Here is a 23568-nt window from a genome sequence, read left to right on the forward strand (position 1 = left end):
AGAAAACTTTCTCTAATGACAAATATCATTTCCTCCGAACTTATATAAAGGATTCAAAATAATTATGTCTAGGTGATAATTTTCAAAGTCAGATCAGGGTTGGGGAGTGGGGGAGGAAAACAAAAAACTGCCCGATTCTACCAGTTCGGCTCGTTTCAATCCAATTTTATTAAACGAATCATAATTTAACCAAAGGATAAAAATATACTATAAGTAGATGCTCGACAAGACTTCTACAACTTGACTACAAGGTGGTTGTAGACCAGGCTGATTGTAAATCAACTCGATCACCGGGAGAGAGTGGTTGTAGGTCAGCTCAATTGTTGCTTATTTGGTCTACAATCAGCTAGGGCACGAATTAAGCAAGCACTTTGGTGGAGAAAAGCGGATCGTAGACCAGCATTGAGCTAACTCGCACATTGTAGTTTTTGAGCTTGGTCCTGGCGTGCACCTAACTCTCCATTGGGCTCATCCCTTTTTTCAATTGAATTCAATTGCGTTCTTTTAATTGATTGTACTATAGTGTATAGTATCTCAACAATGCCTAAAACTTGCTTTTTATTTTCCATTGAAATGAAAGAGAAAATGTTGGTTTTTTTTTTTTTTTGGGTCACAGAATCCAAATTCAAGACAACTTGGAACAAGTAACAACCGCATATAATTGTAGTGATTGCGACATTCTAAAGGATTGCTTAGATTAGGATCTCCATTTGTGTTCTCTTTAATAACATTAGAAAATTATGTTTCCTTGAAAACATCAGGAAATGAAATGGATTTATCCATTCATTTCAATAAGAAATCATTTTCCATTTCAATTATAAGACGGTTTTGAAGCTAAAAAATAAGAGATGGCTTCATTCCCTTCTCGGATACAGATAATGGATTCGACGCTAGGGTGCATATTAGATATAGATTCCCCTCACATTTTACTTAATCGGTTGTACAATGAGTGGAAGGCGGAGGGCTTCATAGAAGCCCAAGCAGGAGCAAAAGGGGAACTAATAGAGATTCAAGCGGTCCACAATCTAATAAGCAAAGCAAACAATAGAAAACCAAGTCCTTACTGGCTTGGTTCTCACTGTTCGAACAGGAAGTAGAAGAAGATAGCTTCATTCCATCTCCCGGGTTTCGATCCCGAACACTTCAAACACTCCTAGGTAAGCTTCGATTCTAGACCGAGGGCAAGACCCTCTTCTGGATCCTTACAATCCTTTCGTAGACTCCTTCGGGTATCTTAATGCCCAAAAGCGAAGAAGTAGCCAAATGACGGAGACTTTACTCAACGTCTTGACCCATCCATAGTCTGTTAATCTAATCCCAACGTCTTTGATCCTGACAAGCTTGGATAGGACTATATATTTGTCTTTTGTTTGTGTAACAACACTAAATGTACAGTTCTTTTATTCTTCTAGCTATGGTTCTTCATCTTATTAATCCTATAAATCCAGCCTCTGTTTTAATTTTGTGATTATTTGTAGATTTGTTGACTCACTTGGTTGAACAAACAAAAAATCCCTTTTTTAAAGAGAATTTTTGGATAGAGTAATGGCGAAATATTCATGGTTGTCTTGTTAGAACAATGCATGCTTTAAGATTTTATCTTCATTTGGTTCTGATCATGGGCCTTAGATATCAGTTTTACACTTACAAATGCTATTTCACTTCCAGGCTACTTGAATTACATATCCAGGGTTTCTCAGCCAAGTAGGAATAAGTAGGACCCCTTGCCCCCGTCTAATCTTGTGTTTAAATAAAGGGAAGAGGTTAGAGGTGCCACTGGCTTTCCTGAAGTTAACGGTTCAACCAATAGGAGGACTTGGATAGTATGAATATAAGGAACTTTTCCAAGAGGAGAAGAGAGATAGACAAAGATATGGATATACAGCGGCATACCCAGCCTTTACGCTTAAATAAAATTAACTTTAGATTTCCCAAAAGTGTGGAATAATGATGTATTTGATTACCCCCAAAAAAAAAAAAAATAGAATAATGATGCTTTTTGTAAACTTCAACAGAAGAAGATATTCTTCATCTTCTGTATCTGTTTGCTAAGCTATTGCGAAGGAGATATTAATACGAATTTCTTTCATTCTATGGCATGATCTGTGTATCCCTTCTCTTGAGAAGCTAATCCTTATTTTACTAATTATTAATAGGGAATGGAACACTAGATTGATAAGTACTCTCTTCCCTCCTGATATAACCATTGCTCTAATGAAACGCTGGAAAAAATTTCAACATACAAAATTGGGGAAGGAGGTTTCGTGCATGGGAAAGTTAAGGGTAGTTGGTCATTTTGGGGTTGAAATCGTCTGAAATTCCGATCTCGTACAATTTCGTGCAATACCACCTTCAGACGGTGACACGTGTATTGATACCAATACAATGGTCCAGATATGGTACAACTAATAAAACATTAAATCAGTGAAGAGGCATTTAAATCAGATCTGGACCATTGCATTGGTATCAATACACATGTCACCCCCTAAAGGTGGTATTTCACGGAATTGTACAAGATCGAAATTGCAGATGATTTTTTTCGGTCATTTTGACTCTCTATGACCTATTGTCCCCATCCTATGTTTTGTTCGTGATCATGCATGATACATGGCCATGCACAAAAACCTTCGTCCTGTAAAAAAAAATTTCATGTAGAATTTTGACATGTTATACACCTGAACAAATGGAGCATCAGTATAACATTTTCACCCATGTACAATTTCGTATCGACTTTCAATAAATCCCACAAATTTTTTTTAAATGAAAAAACACAAATGGTAACATAGAAGTTTAAAATTCAAGAATATAGAGAGTGCACAACAATGGTCAGCGTAGACATGGATTGTTACACAAGGGGATTCAAGCCAATTCATGGACACGTATTTAATTTAATTAGACTAGAAAATTTAATACACAACTAATTTTGCTAATTTGGTATCTGTAAAGGGCTCAAAATTGCCACATCATCATTCATCGTAGCATAATTGAGATTCTCTGCTTTGATAAGTCTAAAAGCAAACTATGAATAATTGTATGTAGTCCAACAAAGGGGAAATTTCCAGTGGGCAAAAACCTAACGGACACATGGAGGAAGAAGGCTCACTGGTTGTAAACTCATTTTTATTGAAAAAGGAATGATGGTATCCGAGAAATAAGCATGGAATAACCCAATGCCAGCAGCCTCGGTAATACAGGGGATGCAAAGCATCATCCGGAATGATTGGGCTTACAGCATCTGTAGGTGGCTTTTCAAGTCCATTGTCAAATCCCAAGGCCCATAGACCCTCTGCACGAGTTGAATACAGCTTAGTCAAGTAGAAGGACAAACCTGAGAACGAGTCAAGCTTGAAACGGGCTAAGATAGTATTACGATTCAAAGACCATGTCAGATACCACAAGACGTCTCGCAGAGACTCTCAACAAGGACTTTTAGACTTTTCCATTAAATTAAACAAAAAACAAAAACAAAAAAATTGGGAAAGTATGAGATCCAGTGACTGGGAACCACCAAGAACCTAGCCGATAAGTTGAAAGCACTGGGATATAGTCTCCATCACATCCTTAACTTCATTAATTGGTGGCCTCTTTATAAATCCAAAAATTAATAAGAAAGAACGTCATCAAGCTAGCAATGCTACGAGTAAACCTAAAGCTAGTTGTTCAACCTTTGAGCTAGCTGCTCATTGAGAAAACCAATATCCTTGGAAAGAAAATCTTAGTACAATGAAGTTGCTCAAAATAGAGCGGATTAAAAGCTTAAAAAATAACCAATGAAAAATAAACATAATAATGGAAGAAGCACGCACAAGTTGATAGTCTGATATTAACAAATAAAAGTTATGGATAAGACACAATTAGTTGATGATGCTAATCAACAATTAAGGATGTCAATAGGTTCGGTTATGATTGAATTCAAGATAAAACAAATGAAAATCTAAACTGAAAAAAAGCCTCTTTACCAAACTAGAACCAAACTGACACTACTCGGTTTTGGTTCTTTTTTTTTTTCGATTCACTCGGTTTTGACCTTGTTCATAATCAATTTGGGCCCAGCTTGAAGTGTTTCAGCAGACTACTTACATATCACCTTCCGGTCATAATCCATCAAACTTTTTAAAATACTAAAAAGTAATATAATTTATCATCCACATTCATTAAAACATTAAAGACGAATACCTTACTAGGTTTGGTTCAAAATATGGTTTAACTCCAAAACCAAAACCAAAACCACACCCAAAACAGATTCTAAATTTTGAATTTTAGAACCGAGCCCATTTGTTCCAATCAAATTTAAACAAACACTTTCGGTTTTGATTCTGGCTCTAAATAGGGATTCAAATCTTCTGTTATTCTTGATAGTGCTTTTTTTGTGCTATTCTACATATAGAGTGCAACAAGTGGAAATACTAAGGTGAACCATCCAGATCTGGAGAGAAAAAACTACCATCAAAACTAGTTTAAGAGACTTAAATCAGACCGAACAAACCCATCCCAACCCAATGAAAGAATGATTCGAACTCTCTTATCCTCTCTGTTATCTCTCTACCTCCTTTTCCGATCTCTATTACAAGGACTTATCCTCCAACCATCTTACAACCGAACAGAGACGTAGACCACAAACGCTCACCTTAGCTTGCTCGTGGCAAGTGATCTTCTCTGAGTAACCTTAGATCGCTCCTAACGCAGATCTAGGTTAGGGTTTGAATCAAACCCATTCTCGTCTCCGAAGGTCTCTCACACATATTGTTATCACGTCCTCCTCTCTCCGACCCAGTCACCTCACTCTCTCAACCTCACACAGTAACTACATCATTCTCAGAAGTTTTAAAGAACCCAGAATCATTAAAAGGAATTTACCAAAAGAAAAGGTCATTAAAAGGATGGCTAACAGTTTCTAACAGAGAAACAGAAACCCCTTTGGATTTTCCCCCCTGATCTGAATCGGTTACTCGCAAGGCATTCACATTTTCATCTATTTTTATCTCTCTCAGTAGCATTTGGCCCTTCCCCATTAGCTAAAAATCAGAATTCTACTCACCAAACAGTACTCCTCTCTCCCCCTGTTCCTCAATAAAGCATAACAGAAGAGGGAGAGAATGGAAAGGAAAGAAAGGAAACTCCACCATGAAAGCTCCATTGCTTCCTTACACCCATTTCTCTCTTTTCTCTTGTGCTCGCTCGCGCTCCATCTAAGATGATTTAAACCCCAAACTAGCTCTCCTTTGGGCGAGGTTCGGTTGCAGGAAAGGGTCGATCAGAGAAGCGAGATAGGTAATTGAGAGAAGAGCTGAGACAGTGAAAGCTGAGATGGGCAATGCTGTTTTTCAGCATGTTCGGTTGCAAGAAGGTTGTTGATCAGAGAAGCGCAAGAGGTAGTGAGAGTTTGGGATGGGTGAATGGTCTGTTCGATAAGGTTTAAGAGCTTCTAAACTGGTTTCGGCATAGCATTTTCTCTCTCCAGATCTGAATCGTCCACCTCAGCATTGCCACTTGTCGCCTTCTTAACACAAGAAAAGTAAGATGAGGAATAACAATCCTCTAAATAGACCCCATTAGCAACAATGCAAAAACCCATCAAAATTAACACAGCACTAAGACGCACCTAATCCAAAATATTTAGCCCCTCACAACACTAAATCTCAGTTCCTCCAACAAAATTAGGGAGCAATTTTGATGAATCTCAGCTCTCTTAGGGTGCAATTTTTTATGAGTTCGAGATAGATAGAAGTACAGATTCAGGTGAAGGGCATACGTAGTCCTGATCTTGTTTCAAGTATGACCTTAGGTAGAGCCTATTGGAGGGCAAGAATCCGTTAGACGAAACCATGTAACTAAGATTCTCCCAACTTGTTGAGGAGATACCTCTTTCCACTTACTCTCATCTATACTCTCACCTTTATTCTCTTTTCTCATCGTGAAAGATGGCCCTTTATTTTTCCTGTTATGTTTGGATTGGATCCATGTAGCTGACCCTATTAAGTTGGGATTGAGGCCAAGATTGTTGGTGCTGTTTGTTGTTGTCAAGATGGGTAGAAGTAGTATAGATACGAATAGTGGCTTTAAACAGCTAATTTAACACTCAGTCGAACAAACAGAATATCTGAAACTCAGGAACAGTACTATACGAGAGATTCAACACAAATAGGATGGATCTGACCACATGACAGTACCAGATTATGACCAAAATGTGTATCAAAAGAAGTTTTACGAACCAGAAAAATGGCCTCATCAACTTAATAATTAAAATAGAAAAGTGACAACTGATTGAAACTACCAAATAGTCACAGTAAACCCCCCCCCCAACCCCAAAATAAATACCCAAAAATCACCACTCAAGTGCAAAATTAAAATAGAAACTCTCCGAGTATAATAGAAATAGAAATTAGGGTAAGCAAAAGCTACCTACTTGCATGGCAACTGCACCAGCTTGCAGACAAATGAGAGGCCGCACAGAGGCATCTTCAATGCATGGAACACAGAGCATCACAGTCTATTCATGCCCACCTGTGTCTAGGCGTAGACACATGCAAACGGGTAGCTTTCTTTTTCCCTAGAAATTAATACAAGAAAAAAATAGAAACTAACTAGAAAATTCGGACTAAGACTCGGAACTAAGACTAAAAATTAAAAACCAATAAGGAAAACAGAGGAAGCTTTAAGTAACACATGGCCAGAACTAAAGGAGAGAGAATACAAGCCACCGCTATCCCCTGTTCTTTATACACTTTGGTTGCATGGGGATATCTAATACCATAAACATAATTACTAATCTAAACAAACAAGAGGCTCAATTCCTGTAGATCTAAAGCTAATTAGAAAGTTTATTAAGAAAGTCCAAATAGAAACTAGTAACATTTTATACTTTAATTTGAAAGCAAAGTGAATTATTTCCTTTGCCATATTTTTTCAATAAAATGTCAGCAGAATTCAGTTGAAACTCGCAGCTACCATGTTTGGTAATTTATCGAGTTAAAGAAGTCAATTTAACCTGTAAGTTGATCAATAAATGATGCGGAAGCAAGATCATCCCTGTCAATTGTCACTAGGCTTCATTTTTCAAAAGATCAAATTAGATATCTTTAATCCATGGGGAGTATGGATATATTAAATACCAAAAGTATGCAAAAAATAGTGCCCATTTAACCTCATCTGATTGCAAGTGAAATGAAGGGAAGTGAAATTAATTTAAAAGGCAAAAATGGAAACTTTTGTCAACAAGATCATATAACTATTTTTAAATCTTACCAGATGTGGTGATTAAACTCTTGAAATGAGACACCTTTTGATTGAGAAGTAAAGGTCAAGGGGTAAAAAACACTAACTGGTCCTGTTCCCTATGCCGTCTCACAGGGTCCGGTGAAATGACCCCCTAGCCCCCTGTGTGCTCTCTGGTGAATACCCACATGCAAATAACCACCACAAGTTTTGCATAAATTCAACTCCATCAATCTCACAGTCCAACAACAACATTCTAAACCTTGGCTCAACAGGACAACACATGACAATATCTTACCTGTAAAAGACCTTGAAGCTCTGCTTCATCTAATGCAAGAGTAGATTACAAGTAACTAACTCCGTAGTTTATAACCCCAAACAATACAAATAGGAGCAAGAAACAAAAAAATAATACCATCAAATAAACCCCCAAGGATACAATACCCATATAAGAGCAAAACCAGCCCAAAACCAAACCCGATAGGAGAGAGAAAGACCTTATATAGAGCTGGAGAGAGAAAGGTGCGGCCAGGTCTGTGGAAGTCCAATTGAGCTACACTTTTTGGTGTAGATAGTCCCTAGGGAGGGTACAAAAACCCCCAAATATGAAGGGCTTCTGACGATTGATTATAGAGTTATGCGCTTTCTTGATTTTCAGACCTAAGAGAGAGAATGTGAAGAATTCTGTAGAAACAGCAACTTGTCTTCTTTAGATAACCTTCAAGAGAGGATCGATTGATCTTCTTAGAATATAGAACCAGTCCTCCAAAGGATCTACAGATCATATCTCAAACTTGGGCCATTGGCTTCAAGAACATGAACTCTTTGGCTAGCTGATTCTGATTTTGTATGTTTTAACAGATCTGAACTTCTAATAACAATAAACAGAAAATAAAAATAGAAAAAGAAGAATCGATGGAGGGTTGAGAAGGGTGAAAGAGAATAAAGGAATGGGTATCTCACCCCTCAGGTTTTGGGTATCACACCCCTCAAAGGTTTAGGCATCTCACCTCTTAATAACAGTTTTTTTACCTAAAGAGTAATCACTCAATAATTCATTCATTCAAATCTGAAATTATAAGTACATAGGCTCCTCTATTTATAGAGGGCAGAATAGCAATCAAACTACTATTAGGAGCTAGTTTCCCAATAGGACTAGACACTCCTACTATAACTAAGAATTCAAAATAGAACTAGGACTTGACTTTACGACTCCAACATTGAGTAGGATTAACTAACTAATAGTCCATATAGGATTTTACAACCGACCAATGGCCTAATGGGCCTTTATTGAATTAAATAGCAACTAACTAAAATAATGAATTAAATCTCGTTTTTCTACCTTCTACTTTCTACCCATATTTTAGGCCCATTAAAGTGGCCCATTTCGAAGAAAACCCATGAGATCAAAAGCCCAACACATATATAACACAAACCAAGGCTTATTTGCAATAAAATAAGCCCAAGTGACTTATCTACATCATCATACAACCTACTCAAGATACATATTAAACCCTAATATGTGTCCCAATGCGCAAAGTATAAATTTCAAGTCGAGCTTGTTCACCGCATAAAATCAACAAATTTACATTCGACTTCCCATGATATTTAAATAAACTAATATTTTCAATCTCTCAACAATTAGTTCTGGGTTTTTTGAAGGAACTTTGAAGGTGGGCTGAGAAGGCGGTTAGCGTGGATAAATCCTAAAACAAAGATTAACAAGAATGAACTCCTAAGGGGCTAGGAATGAAAAAACTACAACTCTGTTTTTTTAATAAACATTATAAAGACTGAATGCAAAGGCCTTGAGTCACAAGGAAAATCATGAAACCGGTCCATAGAAGTGTATAGTCTATATGAACAAAGAACTAACAACCCAAAGTAATGACTGTTCTACAAGAAATGAAAAATGATTCAACTAACTGACTTATGCAACAGTTAATAAATTGTGTTCATCACCCCGAACAGTTACTCAGTTTTGAAAAACATGACAGTATGCCAACATAATATATAGGTCAGAGGCACTAAAGAAGTGAATGGCTGGATGTTTACCAAGGGAAGAAAACAAACAGAAGATTGATGTAGTGGTTCTAGAGTGGTTGGACCGATATAACCGGGTTTGGAATCCCTATTCCAAACAAAACTGTCCCAATCAGAGTTTTTGGACCAAGAAGGGTTGGTAGCAGTTTATTAGCTACTTGGGAATATCTTTGTAATTGCATTTTCCTTCAGTAGGACTAAGCCATATGTAGGAGTTCTTGCAAGCTTAGTTTCTTATTTTGTCTTCACTTCTTCATCGAGCAGATTTATTAACCAAGTTGATTTCTTTTTTATATATACATCCAATAATTGAAGATAGTAAATTGTTACTGATGTGGATTGACATTAACAGTGGTTGACTTCCTCTTTTCATTCCCCCTTCCTCTTCATCGATTCAGTTCTTCTCGCCTCTGGTGCTCTCTTTACTTTCCTTCTTCCGTACCATTTAATATTCTTCTTCTTCCCTCTTTTACAATGCTTAAAGCCTTATATTTTGGTTTCGATGCCCATCGGTTTGCTCTGAAATTCTAGTAATGAGCTTCCCTATCATAGACGACTTTAGCCCCAAGTTCTTGTTCCCAAATCATCACCTAATTTGAGATGTTTTACTGCAATCAAGGTCAAGTTCTCTCCTATCGCCTGTAGTAGTTGCAGAAATTTCTAACCACTGACCAGAACACTATTTCGATGTGTCGCTGGTTTCCCTTCAGAGATCTGTGAGTTGGACAGCCCCTTCTAAACCTGTGTGATTGACTTGCTTTGAAGGAATTCTTTCAATCGGGGTCAAGATGGGTTACTGCTGGACTGGTGTGTTTTTCTCCCCATCGCTAGGTTGAAGACAACCTCATATTGTGAGTTTATTTTATTCTTCCACTTTCCTTTAATTCACCTTCTCTTTATCCTTATTCCTTTATGTCCCTTAGTTATTTTTGCTCCCAAGTTTATCCTAATTAAATAAATGACATTTCCCTGTCTGCCCTCAGACCTTTTGTTTACCGAGTGACACCTTGAAGAATCTGGTTACAGAAGCTGGTACACAAATTGATGTTTACCAAGGGATTCTACAAACAAATGATGGTATACACAGGACACAACGAGCCACAATTGTTACATGAAATATGTATAGTGTAGGTATATTGCTCTTTTAATAAAGTAAAATTATTAAATAAACCAAAGAAGTTGGAAGTATAAAACGCATGCATACCTCTTGAAGCAAAGCAACAGCATAGCAATGGGGATTCTTGCACTGCCAGGTGCCTCAAATTCTGCAGCCATTCAGAAGCATGAAGACCATACATGGAGTTATTAGCTGGCATGTGGACAGCTGAAGTTCAGGTCCCAGAGAATAGTCAGGCTTCCAAAATTGACAAAATCAATGAAAAATGAATCATAAGCTCAATGGAAACCAGAATTCAAATATCATTTCTCTTAAATGTTCTCTTAATACACTATCATCATTCTGATCAGAACAAAGGTGAAAGTCCAAAACCACCATTAGGTGTCACGAGAGGAATAATATTCTGGAAATCTTTGTGGTCCTTCAATTCCCGAAAGAGATTTTAAAATAGAGAAAGAGAGAGAGAGAGAGAGGTATGATGTGATTTTGTGAGAGATAGCACTTTTTAACTGCTGAAATGATTTCACGAAGAACTAATATCACCACAAGAGATACAAGTGCTGACAGCAATCCATTGTTTAAAAGTTCCCTCTCACACAAGGGAACCACTCATTGGATATAGTTTCATGTCATTTTATTTTCAGTCATCAATCCAAGAGAAAAAATTTTGTTGGAAGATATGTAAGGAAAAAAAAAAAGGGACTCTGAAAGTGAGCTAGGGTTGACAGAGAGGAGAAAGTACTTTCAAATCCAATGCAGAAGGAAGGCCAACAAGTAATTTGAAGTCAATTCCAACAGGAAAAGACCATTTGATCCCCAAAAAGCACATCAACATAAGAGCTCCAAACAGAATTTATTTTCACTACTAGAATCATGTACCTATAAATTATCCAAGTAGGATAAGGCATCTTCTGGTTCAAGCTCCACCAGATGATATATCACACCAAATAAAATAAGGAAGAAGGTAACTTGTGACTAAGTTGCATCCTTGCCCTATCCAGGTAAAGATAAAATCCATTGCATGATTGTCTGGTGTGCACACGGTGCTCATCTACATTGAAAAACTCTCCACACGATGCATTGCAAATACATACCTTAAAAATTACGGATAAAAAAAAAAAACTTCCTGCCATTGGTTTTGACACTATCATTTTATCTTTATTTTATAATATGTACCAAAGGAAGACATTCACAATAAGATATATTTGTTCCAGACAAAAGGTTGAAACAATGACAAAGAAGATAATCTAATCCACACGTTAAGCTTAGGATAATATGAGTAGACCGAGTGGCTCCCGCTTTCTGAAGATAAGAACGTGAGACCATTATCATAAAGATCAGCATATGAAACAAAATATCAAGAGGACATGAACGATAGTAAAAACCCAACCATAGATATCCTGAATATTATGGATAATAGCATATTAGCATGCAAAGGATGTGCTATCAAACTATCTAATACTGAAATGAGCTATCAAAGAAGTCCAGGGATTCAAATGTATCGCATCAAACCGAAACAGCAAGGGCAACGAATTGCAAGCAAAACAAGATCAACAAAAGGATTTCATTAACAAGTAAAAGAGATTCTTCCAGGAAAGAATTAAGTAAGAAGAATTATTTATCTTCTGTAAGCAATTGTTCCACAAAACGCAGCAAAAACATGAGAATCACCCCCCAAAAGAAAAAGAAGAAGAAAAAGAGAGCAGCAGCAGCAAAATTGGAGATGGAACCGACGTTTTGAACCCTGAGAACTCCTTCTCTGTACGTTTCCCCAAAACCATCTTCCCCAAAATATTAGATAGAAAATCCACAAACAATATGCAAAACTATAACCAAATCAACATCACTGATACCAAACTACCGACCCTAAAAAACCCACCAAGAAAACGACCTCTTTCTCATGATCTCTGGTCGTTCGGGCATTCCCTCGCAAAATGCCCTTGCTCACCACAGTTATAACAACCCCCACCACCACCGGAAAAACCACCACCTCCACCAACGGAATAACCACCACGTGCACCACCGGAATAACCACCACGTCCACCACCGGAATAACCACCACCGCCACCACCGGAATAATCACTGCCACCATATCTCCCACCACCACTTCCTTGAAAACACTCCCTTGCCAAGTGACCGGTCTGCCCACAATTATAGCACGCGCCAGCCCCACCACCACCGCCACCGCCATAACCACCACCAGACCTCCCTCCTCTGCCGCTGCCGCCGCCGCCACTCCACCCTCTCCCAAACCCACTACCAAACCCACCACCATAACTGTCGTAAGATCCCCTGCCTCTTCCACCGGAAAACCCACGTCCACCACCACCACCGGATACCTCAGATCCGTTCAATCCAGTCACATCTACAGCCTTCGTTCGTCCATCATCGCCATGTTCGATCTCGAACTCGACCTGCTCACCCTCCGAAAGAGTCCTGAACCCATCGGAACGGATCGACGTTTGGTGAACGAAAACATCGTCGCTACCATCATCGGGAGCGATGAAACCAAAACCCTTTTGCCCATTGAACCACTTCACAACCCCCGTCGATCTGTTGCCTTCCGCCATTTCTGATCTCAACCAAAAGCTTCTTCTCACAACTCTTTTAACTTCTAAACCCTAACATAATGGCTTGCGAGTTCTGATTCTATTTCTCCTGCTCCGAAGCGTCAGCCACTTCGACTTCGAAAACGGTTTTTTACTTTTTAGGGGCGCTTTTATTGACGTTGATGTGACTAGACAATGTGAGTAATCTGACGGTCAATATTTGTTATTATGTAATCGTTGATTAGGATTACGTGGTATGACTGAAATGCCCTTTAAATAAGGAGGTGTGCCGTGGTGGAATCTTGTATCATTGTATGGCATATCCGAGTGTGGGGAAGTTTTGGGTGTCGAGAGCCACACGACAGGTGTTTCGAATAGACAAAGCTCTTGCCACGTGTTGCCTGATTTATGAATCGGATCAAGTGTATAAATGGGTCCATGCGTTACCCTTTCTCGAGAAGAAAGGCAAGGAAACCCCAGAGTCCGATTCAAGGGTGGGCCCCATAAGTTGAGCAAGAAGCCTATTGGGATTGTGGTCTAGATTTCTTACCCACGTGGGGTGCCTCCCACATGTGTTCTTACCAATTAAACGGAATCTACATCTTAATTTACACAACTGTAAATAAGGAAGTTCTATTTTATTGGTAAGTGTTTTTTATTTAGATTTGTCACCTTGATTTTTAGTTATTTTGTAAAAATAAATTGAACATTTTAGGTGATTAATGTATTGTGTTCAATCATTTTTCGAGGAACATTTTAGGACAGTTTTCTTTCTTTCTTTCTTCCTGTTCTTTTTTTTTTTTTTTTTTTTTTTTTTTTGTGAGAAGGTATTACAAAATAAGATATGGTCGTGATGTAATCTCTTTCATCTTTTTTAATGTTTCTGTTTATTATACAATGTTGATGAGGCACAATGAATTGTTGCGTGTTTCCCACACCCTCAACAAACTTGGTCCATTGAATATGTTACTCTTTTTTGTCATGGTGATTGTTTAAAAAAATGGGGCTTTTCGATACTTCTCTATCTTTATAAAAAATTTCTTGAGGGATCATGATATATAAAAAATAAAAATAAATGAGAGACCATGATGTTCGATAACCTTGATCAATGTTAAATTTGCCAACTCGGTTGGTAACTTAGTGGAAAGAAGCCTTTGTCTCATCACCACTCAAGTCGAATGGTTGTAGGTTTAAGTTGGCATTTCCCTTTATTGTTCCTTGGTCTTACGGAAGCACTACTTGCTAATGAAGAGACTTTTTCTTGTTGCAAAAATCCAAGCATGTGAATTACCCGCAAAAAAAAAATCCAAGCATATGTATATTTATGATAGTGATAGAAATACTAAGTTTTGCCATGTAAGTATTTAAACAAAACTTTAGAAAACACAGTATTGATTATATTGTGAATAATGATGGGACTATGTTAAGATTTCTCTTTACCAAAAAAAAAAGAGGAAAAAATATCCTACCATGTGTGGATCATTTATAGCACGATATATCATATAGTGCAGATTCAAGGATTAGGAACACATTGGGCTGCATATTTGAGGACTCCCAACCCTTGTATTTGCACTACAAAGGACCCAAAACCGACTTTTACCCAAAATATTGTTGTGAAATTGATCATTGTTTTTGTTGGATTATACCATTTCTCATTTTTATCCTAGTGATGTCTAAAGGGGATTTGTTTACTTATATACTATCTGTGATAAATAAGAGATTAAGAGAGTTGTTATTATCATCTGTGCGTACAAGGCCCTAGCAATAAATGGTTTTCGAGCTTTATTTTATCAACAATTCACTTTATTAAAGGGGGAATTGTTTTGTTTTTTTTTTTTCTTCTTTTAACTTGCATTTCAAGGTTAATCATACTTTCATCCAGCTGGTTTATATAATGTCTCCTACAAGATCCTTGAAAATAAGTTGAAGGTTTCTTAAATACTTATATTTTACCCATGTCATGCAGCCTTCATTCTTGAGAGACGAATTACTTGCAATAGTATCATTGCACAATATATATTTTATTTACTTAGCTTGTAAGATGGGTAATCTAGCTACCAAGATAAATATATCCCATGATCATTATCAGTTAGGATGCGATTTATCAATAGGGTTGTCTTTTGATTTGTATGTTTCACCAAAAAAGTCTTTTAATTTTTAGGGTTTGATCTTGGGAGGTGGGATTTGTTTGGTTATTTAGTTTATTTAATATTGTATCCCATAAAATTATAAGAGAGTAGTTATGAGAATATCGTGGATTTTATAAGAATAAGGCAAGGATGTCCACTTAACCCATGTAAATTTACAATTGCATTGAAAATTCTTCCTTGAGTTATTATTTATATAGGTTTGAATTTATTATGGGATGTTAAAATTGCAAGAAATGCACCTAAGATTTCACATATATTTCTGTCGATGACACATTTATTTTTTTACCATTGGTACTAATAAAGAAGATTCTTATTACTAAGATAATTTTATACATTTTCTTCAATCTTTCAGGCCAGTATGTTAGCCTACATAAAAGCGAGGTATACTTTAGCAATAATGTTTATTGTGAGTTTAAGAGGAGATTATGTAATATTATGTGAGTTAAATAAATGTCTAGGGAGGCAATTTATCTTGGTAATAATTTATTTCATTATCACTCAAAGGCTCTAGGCTCAATAATAATATTATTATTATAGTGGAAAAATGGTTAACTTAATAGAAATCCCATTTATTATCTTATGCTAGCTATGTGGTATCGACTCAATCCGTTATGTACTTTGTATCCCTTCATATTTCATATCATGTTTTGATTTTCTTGAAAAAAAAAAAATGTTGTAACCTTGGCCTTAATTATCGATTTAAACTTATGATATTATGGGGTGCTAATATGAAAAAGACACTAAAGACTTATCCCATAGAGCAACGTGTGTTCTCTTAAAAAACTGAGGTTTGAGCTCGAGGGATTCTTCCATCAACAATAAAAGTTTATTGGTGATCAAACTTGATGATGGTTACTAAAAGAAAAACATAGTTTATGGGTAAAATATTACTATTTTACTACCTAAAGTTTCAAATTACTACTTTACCCGTAAAAGAGGATTCTTCAACTTTACTTCCTTCCTCTTTATTTGTAAAGTGGATCTTGATAAAAAAAAAGTGTTTTTTTTTTGGCAATCCTTAAGGTCCCTAGTTTTAAAATCTAATATATATTTCAGAATTTAGGCCAATGGATGCATGAAGTATTAAAACATCAAATTTGATGGGAAAAATTGTCCCTCTATAATTACTCGAGTTCTTTTACGTAGATCTTTGGGAAAAAAAAATTCCTTTACTTAAAACTTCCAATATGATACGAACATTATGATAGCCTAGTGGTGGTAGCTTCGGCTTGTGGAGCCAGCACCCAGGGGAGGAGGTCGTGGGATTGAACCATGTCGTACGCATTGTGTTATGCCTTTGAATTGTCATTATTTATTCTATACTCACCCGTGGGTTGTCCATATGGTTAAGGCAAACTGGGCATTTTGTGGATTAGGCGCACGGTCTTAGGTTCAATTCTCCATCTGTGCATCTGCGATTTAAGTGGAGATCATGGTGGTGGGTTACTGTGCTAGTCTCCCCGAGGATTAGTCGATGTGCGCGTAAGCTGGCACATATACTTAGGGATTTATTCCAGTAAATTGGGAAAACTTGAACATACTTAACAATTAGAAGGCAACATAAGACCGTGGTAGAGCAAATTTAAAAAAAAAATAAAAATAAAAGTAGGACATTTACTTGGTATTATATGAACTCATCATAACTAGAGCCAATTATATAGTACGCAGTTAGTGAGTAACTTTTATGTGAATGAAAAATGAGAAAACGCCAACATATTGGCAATTAAAATGCTACATAGGATAGTATTATGATATTTATTTGATACCACTTGGTTATCATATAACTATAGTAGCCAACGGAATTGATAACCTAGTGGAAGGAAGCTCTTGCCCCATTATTCCTTGAGTCACCACGCTTCATTATTGCTTGTTGGTCTTATAGAAGCGTTGTTTGCCGTATGGGGGCTTTCGCCTAGGGCTCTTGCCCCATTGCCGCTCGAGTTGGTTAGTTGTGGGTTTCAAGTCGACACACCCCACTATTGTTGGTTCTCCAAAGCGCTGTTTTGCTACCATGTGGGGGTTTTGGCTTGAGGCCCTTACCCCATTGCCGCACGAGTCAGTTAGTTGTGGGTTCGAGTCGACATATGCCACTATCGTTGGTTCTTCGAAGTGCTATTCGGTTGCCGTATAGGGGCTTCTTCCTAAGGCCCTTGTCCCATCACTGTTCGAGTGGGCTAGTTGCAGGTTTGAGTCAACACGTTGCACAATCACTCGTTGGTCGTCCAAAAACGCTATTTGCCATATGGGGTTTCGGCTTGGGAGCTTTGATCACTGTCATAGATCAAGCTTTTTTTTTTTTGTTCTTAAAATAACAAAATAAATATAAATATAACTGAGTGATAAATATATCTTATTTTATAACGGAAAATATATCAAGAACCACAAAATAATACACTAATTTATTATTAACAAAATTATTATTTTTGAGTGAAACAGTGGATTGAAACTTGTCTATGCACATATTATGATGTAGCTTTTTTTTTTTGGTATTTTTTTTTGTTATTGAATACAACTTTGTGGGAAAACTTTAGGCTGTATTTGATAACTAAAAGAAGAAAAAGAAAGAAAAGACTAATTATACTTTTTTCATTGGTTAAGAATTTTTTTTTGCACTTGGAATGTCTTTATATAAGGGAAGATTTCCCTTTTTAAATTCAAAATTCTGAATAGTGAATTTTTTTTTTACTCCTCAACAAATTTTATTACAAAAAATACAAGGAAACATGAGAAAATATAAAAACATAATAAGACAAAATATAAATAATTACACAATGATTTCATATGTGTCTATCTTATTCTTTTTTTTTTTTTTTTTTAATTTAATTTTTTAATTTATTTTCTTCTCTTGTAACCAAACATATATATACTATTTTTATTTTCTCACTATTTATTCTATTTCCTTTTATTTTATTCTCTTTTCTTTTCTAGATTTTTTTCCTTATCTTTTATCCTCTTGACTACAAAACATAGCCTAAAAGAAAACTCTTTTGGGAAAGAAAACCCTCTCACTCCCATAGTATTTTGCAAATCTCCAAAAGTAGTGTTTATCTCCTCATTCGTGAGCACAAGCTCCCTTGTTCTCCCCTGCAACTCCATCTCTCCCGAAGGTCTGGCCTGCAAATCTCATACCCAATTTCTCTTATCTCCAATTTACTGTAGCCATTTTCATCTGTCGCCATCGCAAGGTCAAACTTTCAACCCTAGTTGAACGCTGCAGATCTTGGTATCAGGTATCTCTTTGTTACTCCCGTCTCACAACCCTATTCTTATTCTTCTTCAATCTTTTGTAATGGACATCGTTTTCTTCTGTTCTTCAGTTAAGTAGCAACGTTTTCTCTCTCTTACTCCTTCTGTATCACAAACCCTCTTCTTTCTCTCGTAACATACATCGTTGGCTTTCAATCTTCGCACGCTTAGCATCATCAGAAATGCAGCCACGTTGTACATTGTCGATTCTTTTGAAAAGCCAAAATTATAGATACTGAGTATCAGATTCACCCATTGACAATATTTGCAATTTAGCTCCAAATCTGATGAAATAATCTTTTGTAGAAATTGCAGTGGTCATCTCCAACCATATTGTGGGAACAGTAATTTTTTTGGTTGGCATGGGGTGATTTATAACAGCATTTAACCCTGCTCTCTCTCTCTCTCTCTCTCTCTCTCTCATTTACCATTTAATGTGATAAAAATTAATGGCAATGTTGGATTTTGATAGATTTTAACATATTGTTGCGTGGGTTCATTTTGTCTATCTTTTCTGCTCAATCCCTTAGGATTCTGGAACCACTGTTGCCTGCAAATTGCCTCTCCTGAAGTCCCTTTGAATTGAGGACTAAGTACTGAGAGAACTCTTTAAAATGATAATATTTTGTCTATTGTTACCCATAAACTTAATTTGTGCTTAGAAAATAGAGACTGCATTTTGGCATTGTAAAACACATCAGATTTTAAACCATAGTCTGTTTTGCTTATCTTCATTTGGCTTAGGTTCATGGGTTTGAGAAATTCTTTGTACATCTCAAACCTCACTTATTATGGTTTATCAAAGGAGTTTTGAGTTCCTGTTTCTAAGTCAGTAACTTGAGGGTGAAGATTGGATCTTGCTCTAAAATTGTAGCTTTAGATGCAAATTGCCCTTTGTTCGTAGCCAAGGAGCTCTATCTGTTTCATCTTTTTCCCAATTTCCTTTACTGCTGTTGATTGATGATGATGTACATGGAATCAAAAAGCTACTGCCTCAAACTTGATTGAATATGGTTGACTTCTTCATAATGATGGCTTGAAGCTGATCTGATGAGGACATCATCCAATGAATTAGGACATATCAGACGCGACGCCGACTAACACAGCAACACATACTATATTGTGGCTAGATGTCCCTTGTGTGGGTGTATATTTCTATTTATCATATGCAGCTTGTTTTATTTTGTTGTATTTTTATTTTAGTTAGTGTCCACACTATCATGTATTAATGTTGTAAGGGAGTTATTAGGAAATTATTGCTGGAGAAGCAGTTATTAGGGAGTAGTTATTGCTGTAAAAGAAGCTTTTAGTGAGTTATTTCTCTTTTTTCATTTTGGTGTTTAAAGGGCTGTGTCTGGACAATCAATGGAATGAAGACAGGAACTGCTCCCCTCTTGCAGTGTGAGTCTCTCTCTCCTTCTGAATTTCTCTTCTTCTTCTTCTCTTTATAGGTTTTTTGTTCCTCTCTACTCCCTGTTCCATTTCTTCTACTTTTTTCTATTCCCCTACTTCTCTCTCTTCCCTGCAAACCTTGGAGTCAATCCAAGTTAGTGTGAGGCCAAGCCCCCTTTCTCTTTCCTAATTCTTCTCTTATTGGCTACCATCCTCTCCCTTTTCCTCTTCCTCCAATTCCTTTTCTACCGGTCCCAATTTTCCCAGTTTTGTCTTAAATTATAGCCTTAAACACTATGGAGATTCATCAATTAACAGCAAGGAGGCAGCGGGACAGCCAATGAAGACTTGTATTAGATTTCCCAAATTTGTCCTGCATCATGATCCTTGGTTATAGATAACACTATGTCATCTGTTGGTTGACGACCATAACATAGAACACTGTTTCATCTGTGATAGGGCACCTTTAGTTATATAAAACACTATTTCATCTGTGATAGGTGTTGGGGGAGGTGGTTTTGTGGGGTTTAAAGGGTATGTGTTGTAATTAATGGTTATATTGGTTAAAATGGCTCAGGTGAAGATTATTGAAGTTCTCTGATTGAAGTTTAAAGCAGGAAGACTTTAAATTAGGGGATTTGGAATGTTAAGTTTGGGCTCTTTAATGATGGGTTCGTTTTGTATTTAATAGTGGTATGGTTATTATATGTATCTATGTGCTTTTCTGATCTTTACTAGTTGCTCTATCTGGTCTGTGGATGTCTGTGGTTCTGTTGCTTGGCTAATGTCAAGATTTGAACTTTCTACCTTTGGATCTTTTTAAGTTAAAGAAAATGGTTCCCCTTCTCCATTCCTGCTCTTTTTGGTTAGTTTGGTATTGTTGAGGTCTATTGGAGTCTCAAGCCTTGGGATCATGAGGAGTCCACTAATTGCTTCAATGGGTATTGGCAAACTCATTATTTGTTATGATTTCTTTTTCTATTTTTTTTCCATCTTTTCTTTTGCATTTTCTGCTATCAACTTGAGCAGAACCAGATTTTACTTCTTTGGTCCTGCTCATTGGCCATTCAATTCACCATTGCCAGCAATTATGAGACCAATCTCACTGTCATGACCTGCTCCGCCAGGAAAACTGCCATAACTTTATATCTGGGTTTATATATATATATATATATATAATGGGGGGTTTGGGTGTGGTGGAGGGCCAGTCGGGAAAGGGAAAGAATCCTTGAGATGTCTCAGAGTTGCAAGGGCGGGGGGGAGGAAGAGAATCACACACTACCACGCAACCTGCAAGTTTTCACACAACTCAACTATTATCCAATACTTGTCCATTAGTACATACTTATAGGGGAAAAAACATCTCAAAATAGAAACCTACTCTACTAAGGAATAAACTTAAATTCGGAAACAACTAAAACTAACACTAGTCCTACGTACTCAACTTCCTAAAATGAACAGAATAAAATAAAAAGATATTATTCTTAAATAAAATAAACTCACCAATCAAAAGAAAAAAAAAAAATCCTACTAGATCCTAAATAAAATAAACTACTAAAATCCTACTAGACCCAAACTCAAATATGGACCCGGTTCATCTCTGTTTGGATTCCCATACGGGTTTGCATCAGTCAAAGGTTGTGCACCTGCATCAGGTGGGTTAGGGGAGGCTGAGAGGTGGTTTTTTGAGGGAATGGAACAGCTTGTGTTTTACATGTCATCCTTCTGCTTTCAAGGTAGCAGGATGATTTCCCCCCTCATCATAATGCAGCCACTTAGCGTTATTTAACCATGACATTTTGAACAAGATATTTTCTGCAAATTGCAACCACTGGAACTGCATTAGACCATACCTTTCAGATCATAGAGTGCAAGTAACAATTCAGTAGTAAGTAGTAACAACAGAAAAATCATGTGAATGTAGACGCCGCAACTACATTCGTGCATCTTGTCAGGTAATGGACAGACACATGATCACAAACTCTCTCTCCCGCCCAGGCTGTACTTTGTATCTCGACATCGGTAGCATATTCATATTTTTTTTTCCCCATCTTGAAGGATTATGGTTTACCATTCTCAAATCTGCTGGCTACTCCGCCATTAACAGGCCAGCAGCTCTCTCTCTCTCTCTTTGCTTCCCTTCACTGGCAGATTTGGTTATGCTTTTGGTTATCTGTCTGGATCTGAATTTATGGTTTCCATTGTTTAATTTTACTTGTGTTGGACTGATCTGTGCACTTAGTTTCTAGTTACAATCAAAGTATTAAGTTTCTTGATCTGTTTTGAATATGGAGGTTGCTAGGAACCTAGCGGACATCATGGATGGTGCCAATTTAACCATTCTGATTTGTGTCTTGTATTTTTCCCTTTTAGCCATCCATATTGTTGCTTTTTGTTATGGTTTACTTGGCTCTTATATGGAACATTTTTTTTGTTTGAGTTGAATAATTGTGTTGCCGTTATCTGACATTTCTGTTTGGTTACAAATTTTTCCTGCTTTGATGGTTGAACTTGTGTGTGATTGGGTTGAATAATGGGTTGTGGGTGTTCCCTTCAGCAGACCTCTATTGTGACTATTATCTACCTCCAAATGAGAGTCTGATACTCTGATCAAGCTTAGATTCTTGAAAATCAGGTCAAAGTTGCCCTTGATTTTATGTTTAAAGAAAAGTATCCCAACAGAAAGATTGAAGATTCATTGGTCCTGTCTTCTAAGCAATTCCTGAACGACTTTGGTGGAGGGAAAAATATCTGTGAAACTTGCATTTAAAGTATGGATGACTCAATACTCAATAGATCTACAGGGATTAGTTAAAGAATTGTGAAATAAGATTCTTACTATGAAATCAATTTAAAGTATTGATGACTCTATTATCTCCAAGGATTAATCTCATTCTCTTTTGAAAACCCTAGATCTACTTTACTTTCTTTCAGTCCTCTTTCTGTCCAATAGGTATTCAAGGAGATTCCTTGGCCATATCAGCCTCACAGTAAGATTGGCTAAGAACCTAACCATCCTACATCACTGTCACTAGTTATGATGCCTTTGTTGGAAAATTTCTGTAAAGGTTTGAGCAAATATCACATTAACTTACCCAAAGCCCGAAACATCAACTTCCAACAACACACTTTGCCACCACAGTCCATTTTAATTAATTCTATCCTTCATGATGTCTCCTCACAATAAACCCTTTAGTAAATAGAAATAGCTCATAGGTTTCGTCTTGGCAGTTTCTCACCTTATGGTTACCCTTTTTTTTTTGGGGGGGGGGGGTGGTTTGTTCTGGTTTGAAAAGATTGAATGGAAGGCGAAGGTTAAAATAGATTATAGTTTTCCTTTAGGAGGATTGTTCTCCTCCGTCCCCTTCACGGACTGACTTTTGTGGTTAGAGGATAGAAATGCTATTAGATTCAGAAAATTCCTGTACTGAATCATAAAGGGGAGCAAGGAGCTCCTCAAATTGTACATAAGTGGTTTTTAGAGGGAGTTGATATCTATTTGAATCTGCCACAGGTATGTGAATAATACATAATTATTTCTGCAATTATTTTTTAACTGTGGTTGTTGAATATCAAAAGCTCAATGCTTGGAATCCTATTTTTTTGGAAGCAGTTGAGGGGTAGGCATATTGGTGGAGGAGAAGCAATAAATTGTGGTTTATCAGGACCAGTGCTTTGAGCTTCAGGAATACAATGGGGTCTCTGTAAGGTTGATCATTATTAATGTTATGACAAATTTGATTGGGTAGTTCAATGGAAAACAGAGGGAGATTCAAGCTTAGTACAGAATTGGTGAAATCGAGGAATCCATAAAATTATTCAATGGGCTCTTGGAGGAATTTTGAGAGGACCCTAT

General features: G+C 36.9%; 2 protein-coding genes across 4 annotated transcripts in view; one reads left to right on the forward strand and one right to left on the reverse strand.

The window, feature by feature from the left end:
• Window positions 1-11922: 11922 nt before the first annotated feature.
• Window positions 11923-13071, reverse strand: LOC122076882 (cold shock protein 2-like). Its single transcript, XM_042642490.1, has one exon. The coding sequence runs from the start codon at window positions 12943-12945 to the stop codon at window positions 12274-12276; it is 672 nt and encodes a 223-aa protein (XP_042498424.1). The 5' UTR covers window positions 12946-13071; the 3' UTR covers window positions 11923-12273.
• A 4975-nt stretch (window positions 13072-18046) lies between these two features.
• Window positions 18047-23568, forward strand: part of LOC122076951 — a 10087-nt gene continuing 4565 nt past the window's right edge. Inside the window, exons 1-2 of one of the 3 annotated variants that reach the window (XM_042642625.1) lie at window positions 18047-18304; window positions 19667-19721. The gene's annotated coding sequence lies outside the window, so the exon portion shown is untranslated. Of the gene's footprint in view, window positions 18305-18680; window positions 18704-19666; window positions 19722-23568 lie in introns of those variants that run through there. The other 2 variants (XM_042642623.1, XM_042642626.1) reach the window with 2 other exon arrangements.

This window comes from Macadamia integrifolia, chromosome 4 (assembly GCF_013358625.1).
Source record: "Macadamia integrifolia cultivar HAES 741 chromosome 4, SCU_Mint_v3, whole genome shotgun sequence".
NCBI classification, from domain to species: Eukaryota; Viridiplantae; Streptophyta; class Magnoliopsida; order Proteales; family Proteaceae; genus Macadamia; species Macadamia integrifolia.

What these genes read in the sequence shown, in the direction of transcription:
- LOC122076882 (XM_042642490.1), bottom strand. Translation starts at nt 12,945, where the DNA reads ATGGCGGAAGGCAACAGATCGACGGGGGTTGTGAAGTGGTTCAATGGG.